This window comes from Chlamydotis macqueenii, chromosome 1 (genome assembly GCF_036417535.1).
Source record: "Chlamydotis macqueenii isolate bChlMac1 chromosome 1, bChlMac1.mat, whole genome shotgun sequence".
In the NCBI taxonomy this organism is placed as follows: Eukaryota; Metazoa; Chordata; class Aves; order Otidiformes; family Otididae; genus Chlamydotis; species Chlamydotis macqueenii.
Genome location: NC_141556.1, coordinates 31938910 through 31961767, shown reverse-complemented (window position 1 = coordinate 31961767; position 22858 = coordinate 31938910). Strand labels below are relative to the sequence as shown.

The following is a 22858-nucleotide window of genomic DNA, read 5'->3' as shown; positions in this document are numbered from 1 at the left end:
AAATACTGGTCAGTGGCACTCCTGGCTATAACGACGAGAACATAGCAGAAAGAAACACTTATTGTTCTTTTTTGCTGGTGAATGAAGCAGGGGAAGAAGGTGACATAAAGACGCTAAAAGGTAAAACTCTCAGCATTAGACAATTACAAGAGTATCAGCTATTCATGTCCCAAGACAGCAAGATCAATGTAACATGGGCCAACACCTACAGCAGAAGAAGTACTTCTGCCTCAAAGCCAGGAGAGCTCTGGATACAGATGCCAGTCAGGAAAGTTCATAGAATCATAGAATGGTTAGGGTTGGAAGGGACCTTCAAAGGTCATCTAGTCCAACCCCCCTGCAAGGAGCAGGGACATCCCCAACTAGATCAGGTTGTAACTAGATTGGTTATACCAATGGAGCAAGCAGTAGTTCAAAGCTACACAAGAAACGACCTGTGCTATGTGGTACTTCTAACTGCTGTTTCCCTCACAAATTCTGATGTGTGTTTGGCCATGCCAACGAACTCTTTCCTCTTATAAAGCACACAAGCCTTTCACCATTTCCCTTGGTAAAGCCAGCCTCTAACAGTTTGGGATTAGAAGGCGGCTTCTTTTCTTGAGGACATGTAATTTCTATGTTTATCCTTAATGGGATTTTCAAATTATTCTCTGGAACATCTGGTACTGGCCACTGACTTTGTTTACTTGTCCTGTTTGCTTCTTTTTGTCCCAAGGAAAGCATGAATACAGCCTTCCTTTACCATAAAAGATGCAGTTGAATTTCCCTCATTTGAGGAAATTGCAGAGATCAACAAATCTGGAGGACAAAAGACGAATCTCACTTGGGCAAATCTGCTACTTTGATTGTGGCAGATCCAGTACCTAATAGGAACGCTTATGCTATGTTACAGCTTTTAGAATAAAAATAATATATGGCTTAGTATACGTGTGCACTACATATACTGTGTGCATATACATGCATGTGAATGCACATGCCTGTGCCATTTGTTTACAATTAAACAGGCTGTGTGCTCCTCCGGTGCTCTATTTCAAAAACCTAATTATTCATCGGTATTCACTGTGCAAAGAAATGGTCAGAAAAGGTTTTCTTCCCTCTTACCAAATGAATGTGCTCAGCAGTCATCCTTCAAGATTGCAATACTGCCATTACCATTTTCTATCTAGAAATAAAAGCCTGCTTAATCCTGCTGTCTTTTACCAGAGTCAAAGCAACACAACTAGCAGAAACCAGTTTATGGACAGCCTGATTTCTGACACACTATGGCTTTTTCTTCAGTTTTGTAGGAATGTATTCTTAAAACACATAAATTAAACAAAAATTCCCAACACCAACGCCTCAAGCCCAAACCAAAACACACTTTTATAATTTGAGAGGAGCATTGATACGGGAAGCTATATCAGTACAGCTAAGTAATCCCTTATCTCATACTGATGTAACTTTTTAATGTTGACCAGTCTAAACAAACACAGAGAATAAGCTTTCCTTGGGCATGTATTTTATAAGTGTTCTGTTCCTTACTGAAAAACAAATCTTAGTGAAAAATAGTAAGAATAATATTGAAACAACTCTTTCAAAACTTCTGCAACTTCCAGTGAGGACTACAATTTTGCAATATAAACTGATGCATGGCTTTCTTTGCTGTCCTATGTCACTAGTTGTATGGGAACTGTTTAGACTCCAGAAAAACATAAAGGAAATGAATGCTGAAATTGTGACTCCTTTATAACTACTGTATTAAAGTAGAGATTCCAAATGGCACTGAATTACACTTACTCAATTTAATTTATACAGAGTATGCAGCTAGTGAGACTGAGAATATCAATAGCATGAGAGACAAATGGCAACATAACCAACTCTGAATTGTTGGCAGATGGAGAGAACAGTGACAACATGATGTCTTTTTGCTTTGCAATGGCCTATAAACAGAATATAATGGGAAGTACAAACAGTACTCCTCTCCCACTCTTCTTCTCCTTTTGTCTGATGATCAACCTAACATCTGCCCCTGCAACGATATAAAAAATCCTTGGCATGGCAAGATTCTTGGCATTGGCATAATTTTATTTTTGAAATTATAGAAATGTTTCTAAAAGCTTTTGAAAAGGCACCTCCCAAGATTCAAGCATGTTTTTGTGACCAGGGTGCTTTGAAAACAATTAGATCCAGGTTTGGTGAATGGAATTGCAGTGAAAGTCCCATAATTGGTACATAAATTGTTACATGCCTGCTTATAAGCACATAGGATAAAAAGAGACATCACCAATGACCAACTACAGGTTTGTGTAAATTCATATAAGTGACTAAGCTAAGTATGGGAAATTTATCCCCCGAACAAATAAGAATCATCTAACGAGTAATATATATTTTCAAGTTCTAGTTCATATTTTACTAATATCATATTAGTGCTGCCACCTTTATTTGTATACCTGCTTACCCTGTCTGCTGGAAAGGAATTGCTTAGTTTCGGGAAAACAAGCCCTAGTAATATCATGTTATTTTCTTTGTTGGCTAAACAGAGGCAAAGCTCTGCAATTATCTGTTTCCTCCTTTTGTCAGGAACTTTGGCATCCTTATTTCTCAGCAGTTCATTACTTACAGTGACAGTGAATGTATGATACAACCTAGGTTCTGGCTCAGTGCACCTAGTCTAACCTGCATCTCCGGTCTTGCGACTAGCAACACAATTTTCTTGCATTCTTCGCTGGAGAGCAATGCCACTGCCTCTTCCCGATTCTGGACATCTTGGCCATTTATCTAGAAAACAAATGAAAGTGGCACATTAGTTTCTATTTCCACAAAGCAACACACAATAAAGGGCAGATATCAGCTCATTTGTGCTGAATGTATGGACAATGAAACTCGCGCAACGGGCTCATCTTCAGCCCCTCAGTGGTAAGTGCCTTCACTCAATTATGCGCTTACTGTAAGAGCTGTATCGATTGTTGAAGGATGGCGGACATCATAGGAAGCAGTTATGTTCATAAATGTCCAACCTGCGCCCTGGTAACATACATCTAGCAACACAATTAACCAGCCCCTGACAGGTGACGTTCATCTTTCTCCGTTCAGAGTAATGGAAGTGTCACTCTGAGATAATAGTGCTGGTGGAAGCAAGACTGGTAATGCTACAGCTGAAATCAGTCACACTGTATGCTGGTAGAGAGCCAATTAGAGAGCTATGGTATTATCTCTCGCCAGGCAATACTTACAGGCCACTGCTTATTGCTGCTCCATTCAATCATTTCATATTTGTGAGGACAGCTTAGTATCCAGAACCACACAAAACATATGTATCCCCCTTACAAGAGGATAATAAAAATAAAAGTGGTTCTCCGATGAGAACGTGCTTTTCTCACTACTTTTCTACTATTCTGTCACCTCATTAAAACAGTCACATCCATGATTACATGGTAACAAACACATTTTGCATGGTCCAAAACCCTTTATTGAGGGAATCAAATAGAAATCTTATTTTCTATAGGTAGTTGGTTTTGTCCAATTCACAGCACAAGGAGTAGATTGTTTTCACTGTGGCAACAAAAAGAAAATCAACTTGATCTCTCTGAAAATGAGTTAAAACAAAATTGGAAGATAGAAGGATCTGAGTATTTGGGGGGAATAAAATCTGGTAAGGGTTTGATTTCAAAGTAGCAGGAACTTCCTGGCTGAAAAGTAAGGAAAAAGTTGCATTTCTGCACTTATGTTTGGCCAGAAAGCCCTGACTCAAAACCAAGGACAGATTCAGATTAAAGAAAACCCCAGTGTACCCTGATCACCTAACTGGCAACAAGCAAAATGCCTGAGACTCTTCAAAGCTTACAAGAAGGGATAGCTGTGGTCTGTGGGAGACCAGACAGCCATTTGGTAACACAGAGCTGCCCTAACCTGAAAAGCAGAGATGCAGTCACAGAGGCCCAGGAGCAGATCTCCAGCTTGTTCCAAACAACTCCAAACAATGGCTGCTCCAGCCATTCCTATCAGCCGAGCAATTGCCCCTCACTGACCACAGAGACGGTGGCCCTGCTGGCCTGGCACAGTCTAGAGATGCCCATCCCACGCCGACTGCACCACCACGGGGGACGAGCGGGACTTCATCCTGCCTCACGGCACCTTACCCCCACGGACAGTGCTTGTCAGCCTGGAGGTCAGAGCTAAGAAGAGCAGAAGTTTAGGCAAGTCTCACTAGAACTGTCCTTACAAAATCTTTCCCTTGACTTTGTAACATCTGATGTAAAATACTCAGCCTGTTCTCAGATGCTTGAGACTGTGAAGATCACAGGAGAGGTCTGAGGTTTGTGAGAATGAGAAGGGGACAGTTTCTCCTTAAAAATGTGAGGAAACCTGCTGTAATTTCATGAGGAATACACAAAACAGAGCATCCCCCCATAGCCTTAACCAATGCCATCCGCCACCCACAGAAAACGCCCCCACACTCAAGGATCCAGCTCTCTCCCAGCTTCAGTGTAATCCCCCCGTAATGGCAATGTCATCTTCTATTTCTCTGAGTTATCTCATCAATAAGAGTAGATAGAGGGTCAATGTGTTTTCAGATATGAAAGTAAACCCCACATAACTCTCTGGGTGTTAACTTTAATGATCAAACTCATAGCTATATATCAGCACTGATATTAAAGTAATGCTCCAGTCTACAAAAGGACAGCAGAATTACCTATGCTTTTCTCTCATCCTCAGAGTCTTTACTCACAATTGAAATGAATTTCATTCGGAACTGGAGAACATTTGCGTGAGCTGCTGTTGGCTCTCTACTTCACCCAGAAATTTTAGAAAGAAAGGAAAGGAGCAAAAAATGAATCTACCCACTATTTCTTTATTTTGAAATGAATAGAGTAGGAATTAAAGTTGTTTCAATTTGGACAAACAAACAAGATTTTTTTTCCCTGATTTTTGAAAGTTAAAAATACCATTATATCCTGTTTGCTTTCTTCAGTAGGTATTTTAGAGAAAGACGCAGAAGACAGTGTACTGACTTTTCCACTCCTAGCTGCACCCCATGATGTGGTCCCATCACTCCAGATACCACCAAGGAACTCACTGCCCTCGCACTGTGGCATCTGTGTCTTCTGGAGGCAGGAACACCATCTGTCCTGGAATGTTTTCACATTCCCAACTACATAGAAAATAAACCAGCAGCCCTGGAATGAGCCTTGACATTAAAATGTAACTTATTATGTGCTCTCCAAAAGATAGGCCACTTTGCAAAGCCAGTTTGTACACCCTGTTGTGTTAGTTAGATTCCCAAAGCTGACAGCAGGGTAAGAGATACAGGTACAGGTTTCAGCAAAGACATTTCCTGGAGAAATGAAAAGACCAGAGGGAAGAAACAGGCTGATCTTGAGACAACCTGAAAGCTCACGTGTCTAAATTAATGAAGGGCAATTACAGAACTGACTACAGAAGACTGACTTGTCACACCAGGAACTACTTCTGGGGCTTCAGTGAAAAAAGGTCAAAATACAAGGGAAATCAACTGGGAACCAGAACTAAAATGCTACAATACAGCAAAGACTTTCCAGTCTACTGATTTCTGTGGTAGCTGTTCTGTGATTTTGTCACTAGGGCAAAAAATGCACTATCCACTGCCAGCTGAAAACAGAAACTCACTGCCTTTCTAGCTCCTTAAATGAGTACATCAATAGAAAAAAAAAAGGGTGGAAAAAAAGCCAAGATGGTGGATTAGAAAAGAACTCAGAAAAGCAATGTTTTATCAGTGGAGGAAAGAAAATATTAACAAAAGCCTAACGAACTCCCTCCTAAAGTATGTTCAAGATCACCTTTCACTAACAGCACATTTTTTATATGAAAACTCTTACCATCTATGCTCAGCACAAGTGAGTTTTACCCAAATTTATGCGATCGGTGAATGATCAGCAAGTCTCTGACATCCATATTTATGTCTGCAGGATCCCTGTTCAGAATTTGACACTGAGATGAACACATTGGAAATGAGATTTGCTAATAAATATGGCAAAAAAAAAAGATGTGGGACATAAGGGCATGAGGCAGAACGAGTTCGTCATTCTCATTTTTCAGTACACTCACTCTAGCTCCTGGCTATTGTGTTAAAAAACAGACAGACATGGATTTTCTCATCGATCACAGTAACAAAGAGAACTACCTTCCCTCATTAACAGTCCAGAGAGAAGACGACAATGTGCGTTTGTCTGAAAAAAGAGTTTAAGGAAGAGTCTGTTGTCACATACCTGCAAAATGCGGTCTCCTTCACGGATCCGGCCATCTCTGGCAGCAATGCTGTTGGGATCAACCTGCACAGGACAATATCCAGTAACAGAACACGGAAAGATTTATACTGGAAATAACAGCTGCACAATCACACAGTTTGAAAAAGTACTATTTTTACTTTGTACGGAGGCAATCTGAAATTTCCTTTAAAGTCATATGAACTCAACAGTTCTTTAAATAATCATATCAGCTTGTTTCAGATAAAAGCCTAAAGACAGAAAGGGTTGGGAGCATATGATTTTCAGAGTAATACTTTCCTATGCCACCATCAGGCATTAACCTTCAGCTGCCAGAGGACTAAGAATTAATGACAGAGCCCCTCTTCTCTGGAAGTGCACTATGGACTGAGGTGCTTCTGCAGCAGTTGATACCTCTATACAAACAGTCCTGCCTTTGGGAAAAGAGCAGGTTTATTTTTTCTTTCATGGAAACATTTACTGTTAAATTATTATCTCCGTTATCAATGTGTTATTTCCTTTGGAACTTTACAGCTCTTGAGGAAACAGCAAAAAAACCCCAAAGGATCTATATTGTATAGATCACTCACAGGTACTGTATATCGTTCCTGGTCTGAGTCAGTTAATTTTAAGTTAGTTTAACCTAAATAGATGTTTAGGGGTTTATTAACAGTTTATCAACGTCACTATAGCTCATCCTTGAGCAATGACCTACTGTTCATTGCACGGCAATTCGATCTATCACCTTTCACTTGATGGTTATCTTAAATCATTTATTTTGCCTCATCATGCCTTAAGCTATTTTTTCAAACCAAACATTTGAGTTGAGCATTTGGTTTGCAGGTTACATCCTCTACAGCTGTTAGATATTATTTTCTTCTTGTGCATTGTCACAGAAAAAAAATGATTCTGAAGTGCTTAATCAAGTACGAAAGACAATATAATTACATTCACTTTAAAAGGTCTGAAAAATTTCTACCATGTAGGAAAGCCAGCACATTTCAGATATAATCCTGGAGTGTGTTAAGAGATTCCTGCACTTTCTTTGTCCTCATAAGGTCAAACAGACTTTAACAGCAGTGCTTATACAACTGGTGGAAGACTTATTCTTGGCTAGTTTTATATTAATTCCCCATTTTTGTTCCAAGGCCATGCTTTTCAGCTTCTTTGACATTTCTGCTGGCCTGCAAATGTGCAATCTTGTCTTCATCCCTGTTCACTGATATGTAGGAGAATTCTCTCTATGGATCCTCTCTGCCCATGAGCTTCACTCAGAATTTAGAATCACAGAATTATAGAAGATCTCAAGTTGGAAGGGACACATACGGATCATCAAGTCCAACTCCCTGCTTCTTGCAGAACTACCTAAAACTAAATCAGATGACTAAGAGCATTGTCCAGGTGCTCCTTGAACTCTGACAGGCTTGGTGCCGAAACCACTTCCCGAAGGAGTCTGTTCCAGTGACTGACCACCCTCTCAGTGAGGAACATTTTCCTAATGTCCAAATTTGGTTCAACGTGTCACAAAAACAGCAAACTGGGAACATAGTTCATGCAGGACAATCACTAGTGAGCTTGGACTCCCCAGTGACCTTGGACCCACAAGAGTTCTGCTTTATGGAGAAAAACAACCCTCTTTCAATGGCTGGAGACTCCAAGTGAGCTAGTGTTCCTGGAAATCTGGTGGACTGACGCTGTGAAACACTGACACCCTGTGATGTGTCTTGGATGCCATGTTTTGGAAGCCAGTGAAAACCTGAGAGTTCATCCCATCTCAGTATCCAGTATTCTATTTTTTGTCTGGCAAAAAAAAAAAAAAAAAAAAAAAATCCTAGTTTTTCCTACATATTCCTCTCTCAAGCTACTCTCTCCACTCACCTGCGGTATGTCTGTGTGTACCACAACTGTGACAAAACCAATAACAAAACAAAATAGTAACAAAACAAATAGCAAAATAATGATTATCTACTGTTATAATTATTGAGGTTGTGGCAGGGGGACGATGCAAGCACAGTGTGGAGAAAACACTTTGCTCCTTAAAAACTCTGCCTGATTTCCATCACAAGGGCAGATTTCTTTCAAAATTCAGACCATGCTCAGACTGCTTTGTACTTCCCTAACTATGATGTTGTAGTTAAAAGCATTCACATTAAAGAAGCTCACTAGTAATAATTGCACTGCTTGAGCAACATAATTTAAACTGATAATCTAAATGAATTGAAAGTGACACGCGTTGGCTGATGGCCGACACTTCTGCGCTCTGGTCTCAGAACACTTGCTCTTACATTCCCTGGCATGTTCAGCTCTCCACCACAGTATCTCCCACGCTCCTCCCCATTGCCGTGTCCTTACCTCGCTGACATAGATCCCCGTGTCCTCCTCATCATCTGTTCTGTAACAGACAGTCAGCCCCAGCTTCTCCTGGCTGCTAATGCGGCACAGTTCCACCTCCTACAAGAAAACACACGAGCTCATGTGGTGGCTTTTGCCAAGGGCATAAAAATTGTGTGGCACAAGGGAGCACCAAGCCACTGACATACTCATACATATGGGACATACTCGTATTCATACTGTGTGACCTGCTCGTACTGCCCACTCTCAAGACACAATATTTTACACACATCTTTAAAGGAGAAAATGTTCTGTGAATTAGGAAAGAAATCCCAGTACATTGCAGGTTCAAGCTATACAGAAACAGTTCAGTGAGACATGCCCAACTTTGAGAAATATGGCTGTGCATTGATTTTGCAGTTTTTTTTGCTTTTGGATAATAGAAGCTGATTTACAGTATATTACATAGTCATTTTAGTCCTATCACACCAACTATTGATTTATAGGATATAAGACAGACTGGCTACACATCAATCAATCCATCACACAAGTGCCACTCCCTTCTAACAGCAATCCAAGCCATAAAGCAAAAACGCAGCCTTCTGTTAATAGCATAATTCCTTCCCTGGCCAGTTTAGTGCCATAGCTTCACTGCAGAAGCTGTTAGACAAGAGAAGGATGCTTCAAGGAATCTCCTGTGGAGCTGAACAGCCGTGGCATTCTCAACTGTGAGATGATGCAGAAAACATATTTTTAGTGCCAGATGTCCCAGCAGTGGCATCTCATGAAAAGTGCAAGTTTTAGGGCAGATGGTGTGGTGATAACTACTACATACACCCATCTGAGTTAAGTATCTTTAGGGTTTCACAGGGGAATCATTCACAAAAATGCAAAGCTGCATTTGGTTTGAACACTGTGAAACCAATAATTGTAATAAAGCATGATTAATCAAATAACACAGAGTATTAGCTTGGTTGCAAATGGGAAACTTTAGTTGATATATGTATTTAAAGGGAATCTGGAGGTGACATTTGCAGCTTAACAGCTTCTGCTTCTCATGACTGTGCAAAAAAAAGATGAGAGACAAACCCACACTTCAGTTCTCAGTCTGTGATACAGAGCATGTTCCCCCCCATTCCCAGAGATGTCAAACAGACTGGTTCACAAACAGGCACAGGGTGCACAGCAGTGAGGACTCACTACTGAGTCCAATCAAGTTGCAGGGACCAGGTGTCAAAATACCACAACTCACAGAAAAACCTGCAGTTTACACACATGGGTTAGCTGATAAACCTGTGCCGTTCTCATTTCAGCTGAAAATCTTCCACAAAGCACATTGCTATGGCTCACTCCCCTGCTCCCTCACCAACGTACACATCTACATGGGTTCAGTACCTGCATAAACCCTGCAAACTTCTCCCTGGACTTTGTACATTCAATGTCCTAATGAAAACTAAGAAAATGTAGAAGATTTCATAAAACCTGTAGTATTCTTCAGTGTTTTATTTAATATCAGAAGTTTTAAACAGGGTGGTAAGAAGTAGAATTAGTCACTAGTACATGTTATAGATTGGATTTGAAAGAAGAAACATGGGACCGTGTTTTATTAGGGAAGAGAATTGCAGTGATGGGATTTTGGCACTGGGAGTCAAAGTATGTGTACTGGAGGGAGGCCTGTTCAAAACCCATAATAATTGATGCCTCCAGAGGGAAAGAACACTTGACTAGAACTGTAATATTAGGGGAAAATTACAGTTACAAAATGGCTTCAATTACAGCAACAAGGTATACTTTTAAGGAATAAAGAAGCTTGTGGTCCCTTGGAGGCCTATAAGGAAGCCTAAATACACCATAAAGGACTGAGATGGGGACCTTTAAATCAAGGCAAATGAGGAGCTGTGCACAAGCTGAAACCATTGACTTTCATTGTCCTGCTGGCACAACCTCCCGTCTCCCTGCGCAGAGGCTGGACAAGGACCCTAAGGACTGCTCTGCACATAATTTCTTCAGTCAGGAATGACCCTGAAGTTCTTGTGGATGATTTGTCTCAAACTGTTACTACAAAGCTGCATGAATGTTTCAGGCTGCAAAGAAACTGAATCCTTTCACTGTGCTCACTCAATGAGCAGAATGATTTAACCACTTAGGGCATGAAAGAGCAAAGGAAAACAAGGATGACCCTAGAGGCTCCATCCTGGAAGTCCAAGAGGTTTGCTAAAACTGACTCTGGGAACCAGCTGGTGACAAATATCAGTGACTAATATCCTCTGACTGGGATGCACCAGCCCTGGCTGTGCATAGAGCTTGAGTTGCCACAGCTTTGTTTCTCCTCCCTGTAACAGAGCTTAGAGCTGAGATCTGTACTTGGTACTCTTGGGACTACCTCTTCCCTAAATGACCGTGTGGGGCACAGTCTGATGACTGCACATGGCTGTGGCCACTTAGAAGCTGTAGATACCTATGACTGAGGTGCTGGTGTTAAAGGCCCATAAACATTTTGTCTTTCCCAGTCTAGACTCAAGTACATAGTGAAGTAACATCTCATTCAGCATGAGGGAAAAGGTGGATGAGGTCTCTTCAAGATGACTACCTTTTTCCCACCGCACATCTGCACTACTAACCTCAAGGCATCTTCTTTTTTTACAGCAAACATGACACATCCTGGTCACATTAAAAAAATTCAGGGTTAACAAAATATCTTTGGAAAATTTAAAAACATTTTTCGTAAATATTAAATCATCTCTCAGAGCAAAAGTCCACAAGTCTGATCTTTAGCTGTATATAACAAGCACATCTGAAAAAACTCCAAAAGAAGAGCAGCAACTGAGACACTAGAGAACCTGGACCATCATGGTTAGAAGCATTTGACATTGTGTTTGGTGACAGATGCTTTTTAGTGTTTTTTTTTTTCCCAACTAGTCTTTAGCAGAAGAAACAATAAGTTTGGCAGCAGTAATGAATTTTTAAGAATTTCATTTCCTTTTCCAAAATCCCTTTAGATACATGCGCACACACACACACACACACACACACACAGACACACACACATATAGTTGCTTTCTCTTCAGGTTTTGTGTGTGTACATGTAGAGACTGAACTGACAGTCTTCAAAATTCAGCATTTAAAAAAATCTGTGAGAAACAGTATTTGGAGATTCATGAAGTGTGCTGACAGACAGACGGTGGAAGGAGAGGGACTGAGGAGAGAGCTCGGGAGATGACAGCCTCCCCCTCTTTTGGGCACTCTGGGGTAGCCACCTCTCAACATGAAGAGTATTCTGTTGCCAAGTGACAGAAATCAATGCCAAATTGCTAAATTTGTGACTTGCTTCTTCTCTTCTCTGTGTGGGCGAACAATAATTCAGTGCATCGCCACAGTGAAGACAATACTTTAAATTGTTTTGACATAAATTATTTGGTTAAAAGATAGACATGGAAATTAGAATAAGAAAGTCTTGAAAGACTGGGATGCACATTTCCATGTAGCTCATTTCTTCAGAGATAAAAGACAGTGAAGACGTGCAGGTCATGCTCCTGAAGGACTGAAAACTGGTTATATTGGTCATCCTCTAAAGTGATGGAGTAGTGGCTGTAGCCTCTGGCTCCCAGTTAAAGGCTGTCATTCACTTCAGTGATGGAAAACCAGTTTACAGGCTGTCAGCCTCAGGAGATGTAAGACCAAACTAGCGGCTGCCACCTCTTTGGCGAGGGAAGGCTAGGTTAATACTGTCATTTCTCTCAAGTGGCAGAGAAGTAGATTATAAATGTCATCAGTTGGGCTGTTGGCTTTCTAGGATTGCTGAAAAGAGGTTAGGACTATCAAAGGATACCTTGTAAAAGTTTGCATCAGTTTGTAGTTGTAATGGATCTTTCTACTAAAAGTTAAATTATATAGAGTAAAGCTGATGGTCTGTTAGAAAACAGACCATGAACTCTTCAGTGACCATTCTTAAACAGTCCTTTTGGGGCAGAAAGACCTCTGAACTCTTCACATTTTCCCTCCACACACTGGAAAACAGATTGCAATCTAAAAGGGAAGTTGGTAACATTTCTTCTTGCTGCACCCAAGAGATGTTGACAAGAGTTATTCATCTGGTGACCTTGTGCTGGAATAACTGCAGACATAGAAAGCTTACTCTGCTCCATTTCTCTTTGCTGACCACTCTGCCAATGATCTCTACTAAGCCATGCACACCTTTGAATTCTTCCCCCACTTTCTGTCAGGATTAGCTACTTCCTGTTCAACACTGTTCAATCCATTTATAGCATGGCTTAGCTCTGCCTGTCTCATCACTGCCTATCAGCTTCTCTCACCTCCATTCGAACCATCCCACTCTGGCATCCCTCTCCACCAATGCAATCCTTCTGTCCTCATCTTCAAAGCCCTTCTCAGTTCACTCTTTCCCTCAGTGACCCTTCACCCACATTCAAAGAGAGCAGCCTCACTCACCCTTTTCTCCCATTTTCCCCCAAACATTGCCATTCTCAGTAAGTGCCCACATCCACACAGCCCCTGCATCACCTTCCCTTAACTCTCACTTTATAACTCATCCTGTTATCTCACCTATAGAAATCTGTAAAAAAATTACTGCCTGGTAAGCAGGAAGTCCCATCTACTAAAGTGATGGCTTCACTATGTATGAATCATGCATACAGCTGGGCACAACCAAAATAACCTGTTATTACTGCTACTGTGTTCTCCTTCCTCTCTCTCATCCTCCAATCCTTTGTTTGTCTTGCCTTCTCACACTTCTATGTGATGAGAAGAAATTTTTGTATAGATGGGAAATAAGGTAAACAAAAAATTAGAGCTCAATGCAAATTAGTTGTGATGAACAGCAAGCTACCTTCTTCCCAAGGTGGGAGACTCTCAAAGCCCATACAGGGACTTCCAGTGTTTGGGGGCAACTGGGTGGTTTTAAAGCTCAGAATAAACTTGAGATCTGATGTGCCCCTTGTTCAGGAACTGTCAGGGAACAAACTGGTTCAGGAAATGCCTGACACTCTCTGTTATAATATTTTTGTGGAATTTGACCTACTATATTCACAGAATTAGCAAAGACTTTGATTGAATTCTTTCCATGGAACTGTAACTCTTGGGCTGCTCTAGTGCAATGGAGGTTTAAGGATAATAACACTGCCCCATCTGAAAAAGTTTAGATCCAGTTGCTGGACCCTAGAATATTGTCTCATCTCATTCTATGTCCATTTTTCATTTCTGTCCACTCATGACATACTGCCTGTGAAATGCATTAAGACTAGTTTACTGTACTTAATGGAGATCAGTGTAACTAAGAAGAGTTAACCCATTATTCAACGTTATTCTATAGTATGGCAAAGGTAAACTCTACACTTGGCTACCTCACATCCAAACATGGTGTCCTAGGACTGGAAGTCGCCTGAGACTATACTGACAAGAAAACTTGCTGATCCCCTTTGCAATTCATTTGTGTAGGGAAACATAGTGATCCATTTCCACAATGGAAACCTTTAATAAGGAAACCTTAAAAAAAATGTTACTGTGGCAAATGATAGAGGATGAACTTATCGATACAAGTAACTGGTTACAAGATCAAGAAATGTAAATTTTCTGCAAAATCACTGGGTGTATTTTTGATTACTGGGCATATGTTTGAGATTCTTCCCTGGATGAAGATTTGTACTGAGGGAGGGAAATTTCCCTACCCTCTCAAATTCATCATAATTTTGAAAAAAAAATTAGTAAGATCTTGCCTCATAAGTTTTTCTAGCATTTTTGCAGAAGTTTCCTGCCTTTAAGTCCCTATTCCCTTTTCAATTGTAACTGCTTTGGTGCAGTCACCTCATGCAACTTTTTGTGAATTGTTTTCTTTATCTATAAGCAGAAAACAAGGTGAACACCACCAGAGTAGCAGGACACAAAAGAATAAATTATTACAGAGTGTTTGAAAGGCACTGTAGAAATATTATAAATACTCCACATCCCTCCAATATTCCCTGTCTGCCTTTATAGCAATTGTTGCACACCACTGAAAGGACCAAGAGAGACTATCAAAATCGTAATAGCTATTGAGTTCCCTTCACCTGTACAGTATATCAGAGTAATGGGTCCCATGAACTCTGGTAACACCATTAGAAGGGACAGCATGGAATCAAAACACAACGGTATTTTTTCTAAATGGATGGTGTGTGATCATTTCAGTTAACATTTCAGTCCTCATTCCAATGAGAAAATCATCTCACCATTGAGACGTAGTGAAATACCAAATTAATTTTAATTAGTGTTACTCTCCAGTGTAACAGAAAGATGTTTCAAAACCTGTGATTCATAGTTCAGAGCTTGTGTTTTTGTGACATGGTAAGACAGAGGATTCTAAACATGTTCTGTTTATGATACAGTCGACTATTTAAACTCTTAGCATTAAGTACCATCTATCTTGTTGCATTTAACTCCATTATCTCTAGAAGAAAAGAACGTCAGCTTTTCATGCATGTTATATACCAGCACAGCACAGCCCAGCCTCTAAAACCAAAACATTGTGCTTTCTTCCCTCGCCTCTTCGAACAACTATCCTGAATGAAGAAAAAAAAAAGATGGAAAGGAGGGAAGTTTTTCTACTTTAAGTACAAAATTACCAGGTTCTAAATTAGGAGCCAACTCAACAGTACACGTATAGCTTTTAGAAATGGAAGTCACCACAGCATACTGGAGAAGGATTCCTACCTCACCAGAAGAAAGGTAAAAAAACTGCCAGTCTGGAAAAGTCCTTGTGTGGTGAAACAAACAATGCAATTCAGATATAATTTACATTAATCTTAAAATGTATGAAAGAGCTGCATCTTGGCTCAAGTCTCTAAGGTGGATGACAAATTCCATCTACAAAGCCCACAATAATGTATTCTAAGGCAAAAGAATTCAGAGAGAGGCAGTCTATGGAGGTCGTTTTAGGTTTGGCAATTTTTCTGTACTATAGAATGATTATTATTATCTCTTGGATCAAAACCAGATTACGAATTGTCATTAGTTGCTATTACTGCAATGTCAAGGAGGAAAACTAACAAACTAAATAAATAAATAAATTAAATTTATCTTCATAGCCACCCAGAACTATGCAGTTATCACCAATTAGTGAATTACTACCCATCACTAAATAAGTCACCACGTGCATACTCTGAAACAACCACAGGTGTGAGCTGGAACACCTTTATGTTCTGCCACTTTTATATTCTACCCCTTTACGGACCATTATGAGGCAGAGCTCCAAACGCTTTACACAATTTACCTCATAGCTGGGATGACCTAAGAGTTTGCAAATGCTAAAATACACCAAGATTTAGCTGACAAGTTTTATGATTATGTCCTTGTTCTCCTCAGTTTCTTTCACAAGCACTTGTAAAGTAGTGTCTTTGTACCAGGCTACTTATTCTGTGTTGTAGCCCTGACTGAACTTGTGGAAGAAATCAAGGCTTATTGACTGCAATGAGTGGACTTAATAACTGATGATCCAAGGTGGAGGAGTGTAGTATTTACCATAAATTCTAAGAAAAAGAGAAAACAAAGCCAAAATAATAAAGCAAAATGAGAAAAAAATAGTTACTTTTATCTTTGCTTTTCCTTTTTACCTGTAGTAATAGCTGGGCAGCTGTTTTAATGTTCATCTTGCTAATGCTGTAATTGACAGAACGATTAACTGAATGAATGAAGCACAAAAGGCCAGGAACAGAGTACATACAGAATAACTCAATGAAGAATTAACTGAGAAAGTACATTAAGGCCTGACTTATTTTAATAAAGTAGTTACACTGAAAAAAAAAATCCTCATCCATCTAAGCTAGTGTCACTCTTCTGAAGCATCGAACAGAAGTGCACAGGGACTACAGGGACTACACACACCTTAAAAGTAAGATTCATTCTTCAGTATTGTGTCTGCATCTTTATGGGTGAGATTGACCTCCAGCATAGCTGAATTTTGGCTGCTGTTCACACTTTCTGTCAAGGTTACTATAAGAAGGTTGTCCTGCAAAGTCAGATCAATTTTATGAGCTTCGTGCTCAAGGTTTCTCCAAACTATGGAAACCAAGCAAAGCTCGCTCTCAACCTCATAATTGTGTTTAGTAATCTCAACTCTGCAGTGCTTATCTCATCACTTGGAGTGACGTAAGCACCTGGATCTCCAACCAGCCAAGCATCCTTGCAGCATCTCGGTAATTGCATTCACTTTCTTGGTCTCTTCCTTCACATGACTGGAAGGATATACATTTTCCAGACTACCAAATCACCGGTCATTTATATTGCTACCTTTTATAATATTTAATCTTCATAATGCCAGACACTTGTCATCATTGGCAAGTAATTTTGCTCATGAAATAAAAATAAATAATACAAACAGAACCAGAGCTATCCCTTCACTTTTCTTACAGGAACAGTTCAATCTAATGAAGTCCTAGGAGGGTAGGGAGCTACCAGCAGAGCTACTAAAAAGAAAAATTCATCTCAAATTCAGAAGTGATGAGAATGGCATTATACGTTACATAAAAGCATACATTGCAAATGATTGTGAGGGTAAAACAGAGGAAACAATAGCCTGAGTTTGCAACAAAAAAGCATCATCATCAGAATAAATGGTGTTCTTTAGACTTCCTTTTATAACATTTATTTCACCTCTGAATTTGTACCATGCAGTAGGAGCTGTGACTGTCATGTACAAATCATCAGGGTATGTACAATAGGTAAGACTACACACTTAAAACAGACACTTGCTGTTTCCAACAAGTATTGCATTTCATCTTATCCAAACCATGTTTCCAACTCTTAGCTAGACTGTGTTTAGCAGTTATGTCTATAACAATGACTAGAACTAATTTGAGGATACTCAGAAAAAAAAATGTGTAAATCCTAGTGCCAGTAGAAATAATCACAACAATATCTTTTAAATCCAATGAATTACTGTTTTCCTGTGGGCTACCTCATTCTGTTTAGGTGAAGAGAGTCTGTGGTGCCTCCAGCGTACATTTAACAAACTCACTTCATTTTAAGGTAGATATTTTGTTTTAAAGCTTGAGGTGGGTGTTAAAAATTTAATTGTTTACTTGTGCATGCATGTGTCTGTTTGCACAGAGGGGAGGTAGTATGTGTGTGTAAATGTATGTGTATGTGTATATAGGTACATACAGCGTGTACATATCTGTGTGTAAGTGCATCCCAGGCGGGTCAGTTACACTGCAGAGAGGCTTGTCTGTCAATCACCAAACAATTCATTTGAGTGCATGATTACAACTGTTGAAAACACAGTGATAGGATATACACTTACAATGAGAAAGCAAAAGTGTCAGATGACCCCACAATTCACAGAAACAGAGTAGTGACATTTACAGCCATCTCGGGACTCTACCTTTTAATGACAAATCACACAGAAGACTAATTAGTTATTAATAACTGCAATAAGAGAAATGACAAAAGGAAACAAGAATTTTCAGTTTGCTGGAAAAGCTCACCTGTCATAAGCTAGGTCAGTCAAACATAAAACCCCTCTCTCACTTCACCTCCATGGTAATTGCGTGTTGAGGGTGGGCTACTGTAAAGAAACAGCTCACAGGAGAGACTATACAGAAGACATGCCCATCACTGCAGCTTTCTTAAGTGTTACCAATAAAAAAAAAGATCAAAACCACTGGGGATTCTAAGACTGCCAGACTGAAGGCAAATAATACCACAGGCAAACAAAGGCTTCCTAGACCAGAGAACTATCCTAATGCCATCAAGTTACCCTCTCTTGTCAAAAGGATTTTCCAGGAAATACGTTAATAACTACGCAAAACAGGTTAATTGTAGGCTACATAGCAGAAGTATTCAGGGTGAAACACAGCATAATGGCACTGGCCTCCCCTTCACAGGTCACTGCAGGATCCTTCTGCATTCTTTTCACGACTAATCAAATTGTGTTTATCACAGAATCATAGAACGGTTAGGGTTGGAAGGGACCTTCAAAAGCCATCTAGTCCAACCCCCCTGCAAGGAGCAGGGACATCCCCAACTAGATCAGGTTGCTCAGAGCCTCATCCAACCTGGCCTTGAATGTTTCCAGGGATGGGGCATCGACCACCTCTCCAGGCAACCTGTTCCAGTGTTCCACCACCCTCATTGTAAAATTTTTTTTCCTAATATCTAATCTAAATCTACTTCCCTCTATTTTGAAACCGTTACTCCTAGTCCTGTCACAACAGGCCCTACTGAACAGTCTCTCCCCGTCCTTCTCGTAGGCCCCCTTGAGGTACTGGAAGACCGCTATCAGGTCTCCCCAGAGCCTCCTCTTCTCCAGGCTGAACAGCCCCAACTCTCTCAGCCTGTCTTAAAAAACTAAATTAAATTTAAATTAAATCAAATGAAAACATATTTAAATGTTTGTAGTAGATTTAATTTACAAACACTGGCCACTTCCACTGGAAAAAGAATGCTTCCATGCAAACAACAAAGCTCTTAACTCCTCTGGTACCTTCACCACAGAAGGTCACAAGCATCATAGGATTTTAGCAGATTATAATTCAGGTTTAGAACCCATTCTGTCAATGCCTATGGAGACTTGGTAGAGTTCAAGATTTCACTTTTAAAGCGACTGACATTCTCAAGTTGTGAAAATAACCTAAAGAAATAAGTTCTTTTTTCCCTTCTCTAACACTCCCAGTATGTTCTGTTATGCAGATTTCACATAGACAGGCACATCCACAATGTACTCGGGGGCTATTTGGATTTAAATAGAAAAGCTATGGAGCAAGACAGAGCCAGCCTCGATGTAAACAAGCTGGAACTGCTGGCAGCTGTGCTGTTACAAATAAAATTGCATTCCCCACTGCCTTCTCACTTATCAATTTTGACAGAAGACTGTCCTGACTTCTCATAAACAGCATCGAAAAGGACAAATCACATTGGGTGTCAGATTTGCCAGAATGGATTTGGTTGGTAGCTTACCCACAAAGAAACCGAGGGTTATCTCCATTCCACATGGTGGGAAAAACAATGCTCTGTCCAAGGGGTGGGGGCTCTACCTGATAGGATAAAGTCTCATTTAATCCTCATTTTTTAAAGTCCGGTTTAGCTTTAAGAATCTCTGACACAAGATTTGTTTACATCAAAGCAGAAAGGAAAAATATCAGCAAGCGTTTCTCAAAAGCATAATCCAAAAGCAAATACAAGACAGAATGAGAAATATTTAAAAACAAAATCACTTTCCTGCTGATCTCTTCTTTATAGCTACACTTAGAGCCACATGCTGCTTTGTGTCCAGACAAAGAGTGCTCTGGGATAGCAGGATGCTGTAGACAATGATACCAATGTTAAAAAAAAATAAAAAAGGAAGAAAAAAAAAGTAGTAGCTGAAAAAAACAGAATTAGTATGCTGATATACAGACATCTATTAATAAAATACCATCTTGCAACTGTGGGAGCAGAATTTGGCCCTATAGCTGACAAATCCTTTGATAATAAAGACACTCCACTGGATGTGGGAATTCACTCTCTCCCTGAAGCTCTGGAGAGAAAGTGTGCACTACACTTGTACGTACAAAATCAAACAATGGAGCAATTTAAGGCATGGCAAGCCTGCCAGGGCATATTCAGCAGTCTAATGTGTGATGACCAGTAACAGTCTGATAGCCATGAGTGGGAGGAGGAAGACACCCAAGCGTCAGCTAAGACTCCCAATGGGTGAGGACGGGGGGCGGATAGCAGTCATGGAGCAGATGGGGGAATGGGCTGGGCTGGATGAGCGATGGAGCTGGACTATGAATGTGAGACACCTTTGATCACCGTGCTATGAAGAAATTCAGTGTCGCAGTGAGAAGAAGAGTCTAAGCATATGTGGATGAAATAAACACAACTTTTAATTCTGCAGGCCTCGCAGTCTTGGTGTGGCCTTTCTGCCTTGCTTTTAAAGGATATTTTAAACCTTGAGCTTAAAGACACATGGTGGACTTTACAGTGAGTGTGTCTCATAAGGACGACAAAGAGGGGAAAACCAGTCCCTTACAGATTGCAGGCTTCCTGGCTGCAAAAGGCTCAACAGCTGACAGTATATCCTCCAGGAAGTCACAAACATCCACTTGAACCTGAGTTTTCCCCCTTAGCTAGCATGCATAATACCACATCTTCAGATCCCTGTCAAAAAGATAAATGTAAAAATCAACCCATATGGGAAGTATTAAACATAAAGTACCCTAAGCACTATTAAAAAACATTTTTTTTCCCTATTGCCTGGATGATCACACTTACTGGAAAGTAAAATGTCCTCAGCATACTTTGTTATTTCAAACAAGCCACGGTCTTACTTTTCTCCCTGAGTCTTCTATCTCTCTATTCATTTTCTTTATTTCTGTTCTTTCCCCACGGTGCAGTATGAATGTTAATTTATTAGAAGTACTTAACTATATACATATATTTTCCTATGTTACATATACATATATGTACACCCTTTCTGGTATGTCCTGCACTTGAGAAAACCATGAGTTCTTGCTTTCTAAGCAAAGATATCCATGATGAGCTGCTTATATATACTATTTCTCAGCAGTCAGCTTTGGTCCTTACTTTCGGTCTTTCTCTCAATATAAGTGTGAAGTTGCAAGGATATGAGAAGAGTTTATAATTAACTAGTTGACGATATGCAGCTAAGGGTTTATTTTTCACTAATCTTAGATTCTCCATTCTCACTGTCTTCTCATTGAACTAAGTAGATGAGAAAAGCATATACAAGACAGAAACTGAACTTTACGGTAAAATAAGATAAGCAGACTGGAGTAGTAACTCCTCCATTGTGCAGTGTCTGTGAATATACTAAACTGTCAAATTGGCTCACAGACTCTATATTCTGAAGGAGTCCTTCGCTTTTGGACAAAAATAAAAGAAAGAGATTTATTATTACATGTATCTGAAGACAAAAATTCTGACTTTTCATTAAAGCTACTATCCTGACCCCCATATTGAAACTTTTATACAGCTAAGGAATCACTGGTCTCAGGCATTTAAGTGGGGAGTGGTGTGAGTGGGGTGGAAAGAAACCCCTGAAACTTTGCCAGTCACATTTTTGGGTTTTGGGGCTTTTCAGAATTTGCTCCCCAGTCTATTTTCCAATGAAAATGGCTTTGTCCTAAAATGTTAGAATGGACCTTCTCTTGGTTATCAGGTAGGAATACTGCACTCTGCACCTGGCTAGAAGTCCACTAACTGATTAGGAGGCTGGAGCACGTCTCCTAGTTAGGAGAACTGCATTCAGTTAGCCTTTTGAAGAGAACTATCTTCTTAATAAAGGGATCTTATTGCTTCCTTCAAGTACCAAACGCAAAGGTCCAGAGAAGTCAGGACCGGGCACAGTGGTGCACAGTGGCAGCCACAGGAGACAACAGACACAAGTTGCTACTCAGGAGATTCCTGAGGGATATCAGGAAAGGGCTTCTTACCATAAGGGCAGTAGAACATTGGAAGAGCTGTCCATAAATGTTGTAGAATGCATACTATAAAACACAACTAACTATAACTATATATGTCATATATATATATCTATTATATATCAGCTATATAATCAGCACCCACTTCTTTTCCCCTCTGTGATAGGCTCTATCTGCAATTTCTGGACTTGCCTCAAATAGTGATACTTGAAAGCAGTTTGGAAATTTAGCAGTGACTGAAGGGAATGGGACAATATTAGCACATGACATCAGTGCTAAAATCTTTACAGTGACTTCTCCTACATTTCTGTTTGCCATTCATTGTGCTGGAAATTAAAGTCTGGAAAGGATCCAACACCTGTAAAAGATCTATGTACTTGGAAACCACTCTCTGCACTTGAGGATGCCGGATATATCCTTCTCTGTCCATGAATGCCCTCTTTGATACACCATGGGCCTTCTCAGGAGAAGACCCCAGTGTCTGGCATTTTCCTGACTCTAATGGTACAAAACCATTCAGACCTGATACACTTCAAAGAGTAGAAGAAAACCTGTTGAAAGTAAGAATTATAAATAATAAAATCAGGAACTTCAAGACCTCAGTAGACAGCTATTCCCCTTCCAAAAAATACATATGCTGCAGTTGTTTCTAAACCTGATCCCTAACTCTCGTAAGTTTATTAAAGAGCCCCTTCGTAGCTCAGAGCTCTTTCTAAACTGTAGCAGGTGCCTTTTTCTAGCCAACAAGCCTTAGATACACAAAGTTCAGAGGTTTTTGGGTTGTCATAACTGCAGCTGAGATTCACCTGGCATAATCAGGTTTCACCTTTTACAATAAATTTCACTTATTACAAGTAAAATCATACTTTATTTTTGCTGTATTTCTGCCCAGCA

At 40.0% G+C, this 22858-nt stretch overlaps 1 protein-coding gene across 1 annotated transcript in view; it reads right to left on the bottom strand.

The window, feature by feature from the left end:
• Positions 1-22858, bottom strand: part of PDZRN4 (PDZ domain containing ring finger 4) — a 248803-nt gene that overhangs the window by 9970 nt on the left and 215975 nt on the right. Inside the window, exons 6-8 of the mRNA XM_086740010.1 lie at positions 8574-8672; positions 6225-6287; positions 2656-2757 (exon numbers count right to left, since the gene is read on the bottom strand). Of these exons, the coding sequence (XP_086596136.1) occupies positions 2656-2757; positions 6225-6287; positions 8574-8672 (264 nt within the window). The remainder of the gene's footprint in view (positions 1-2655; positions 2758-6224; positions 6288-8573; positions 8673-22858) is intronic.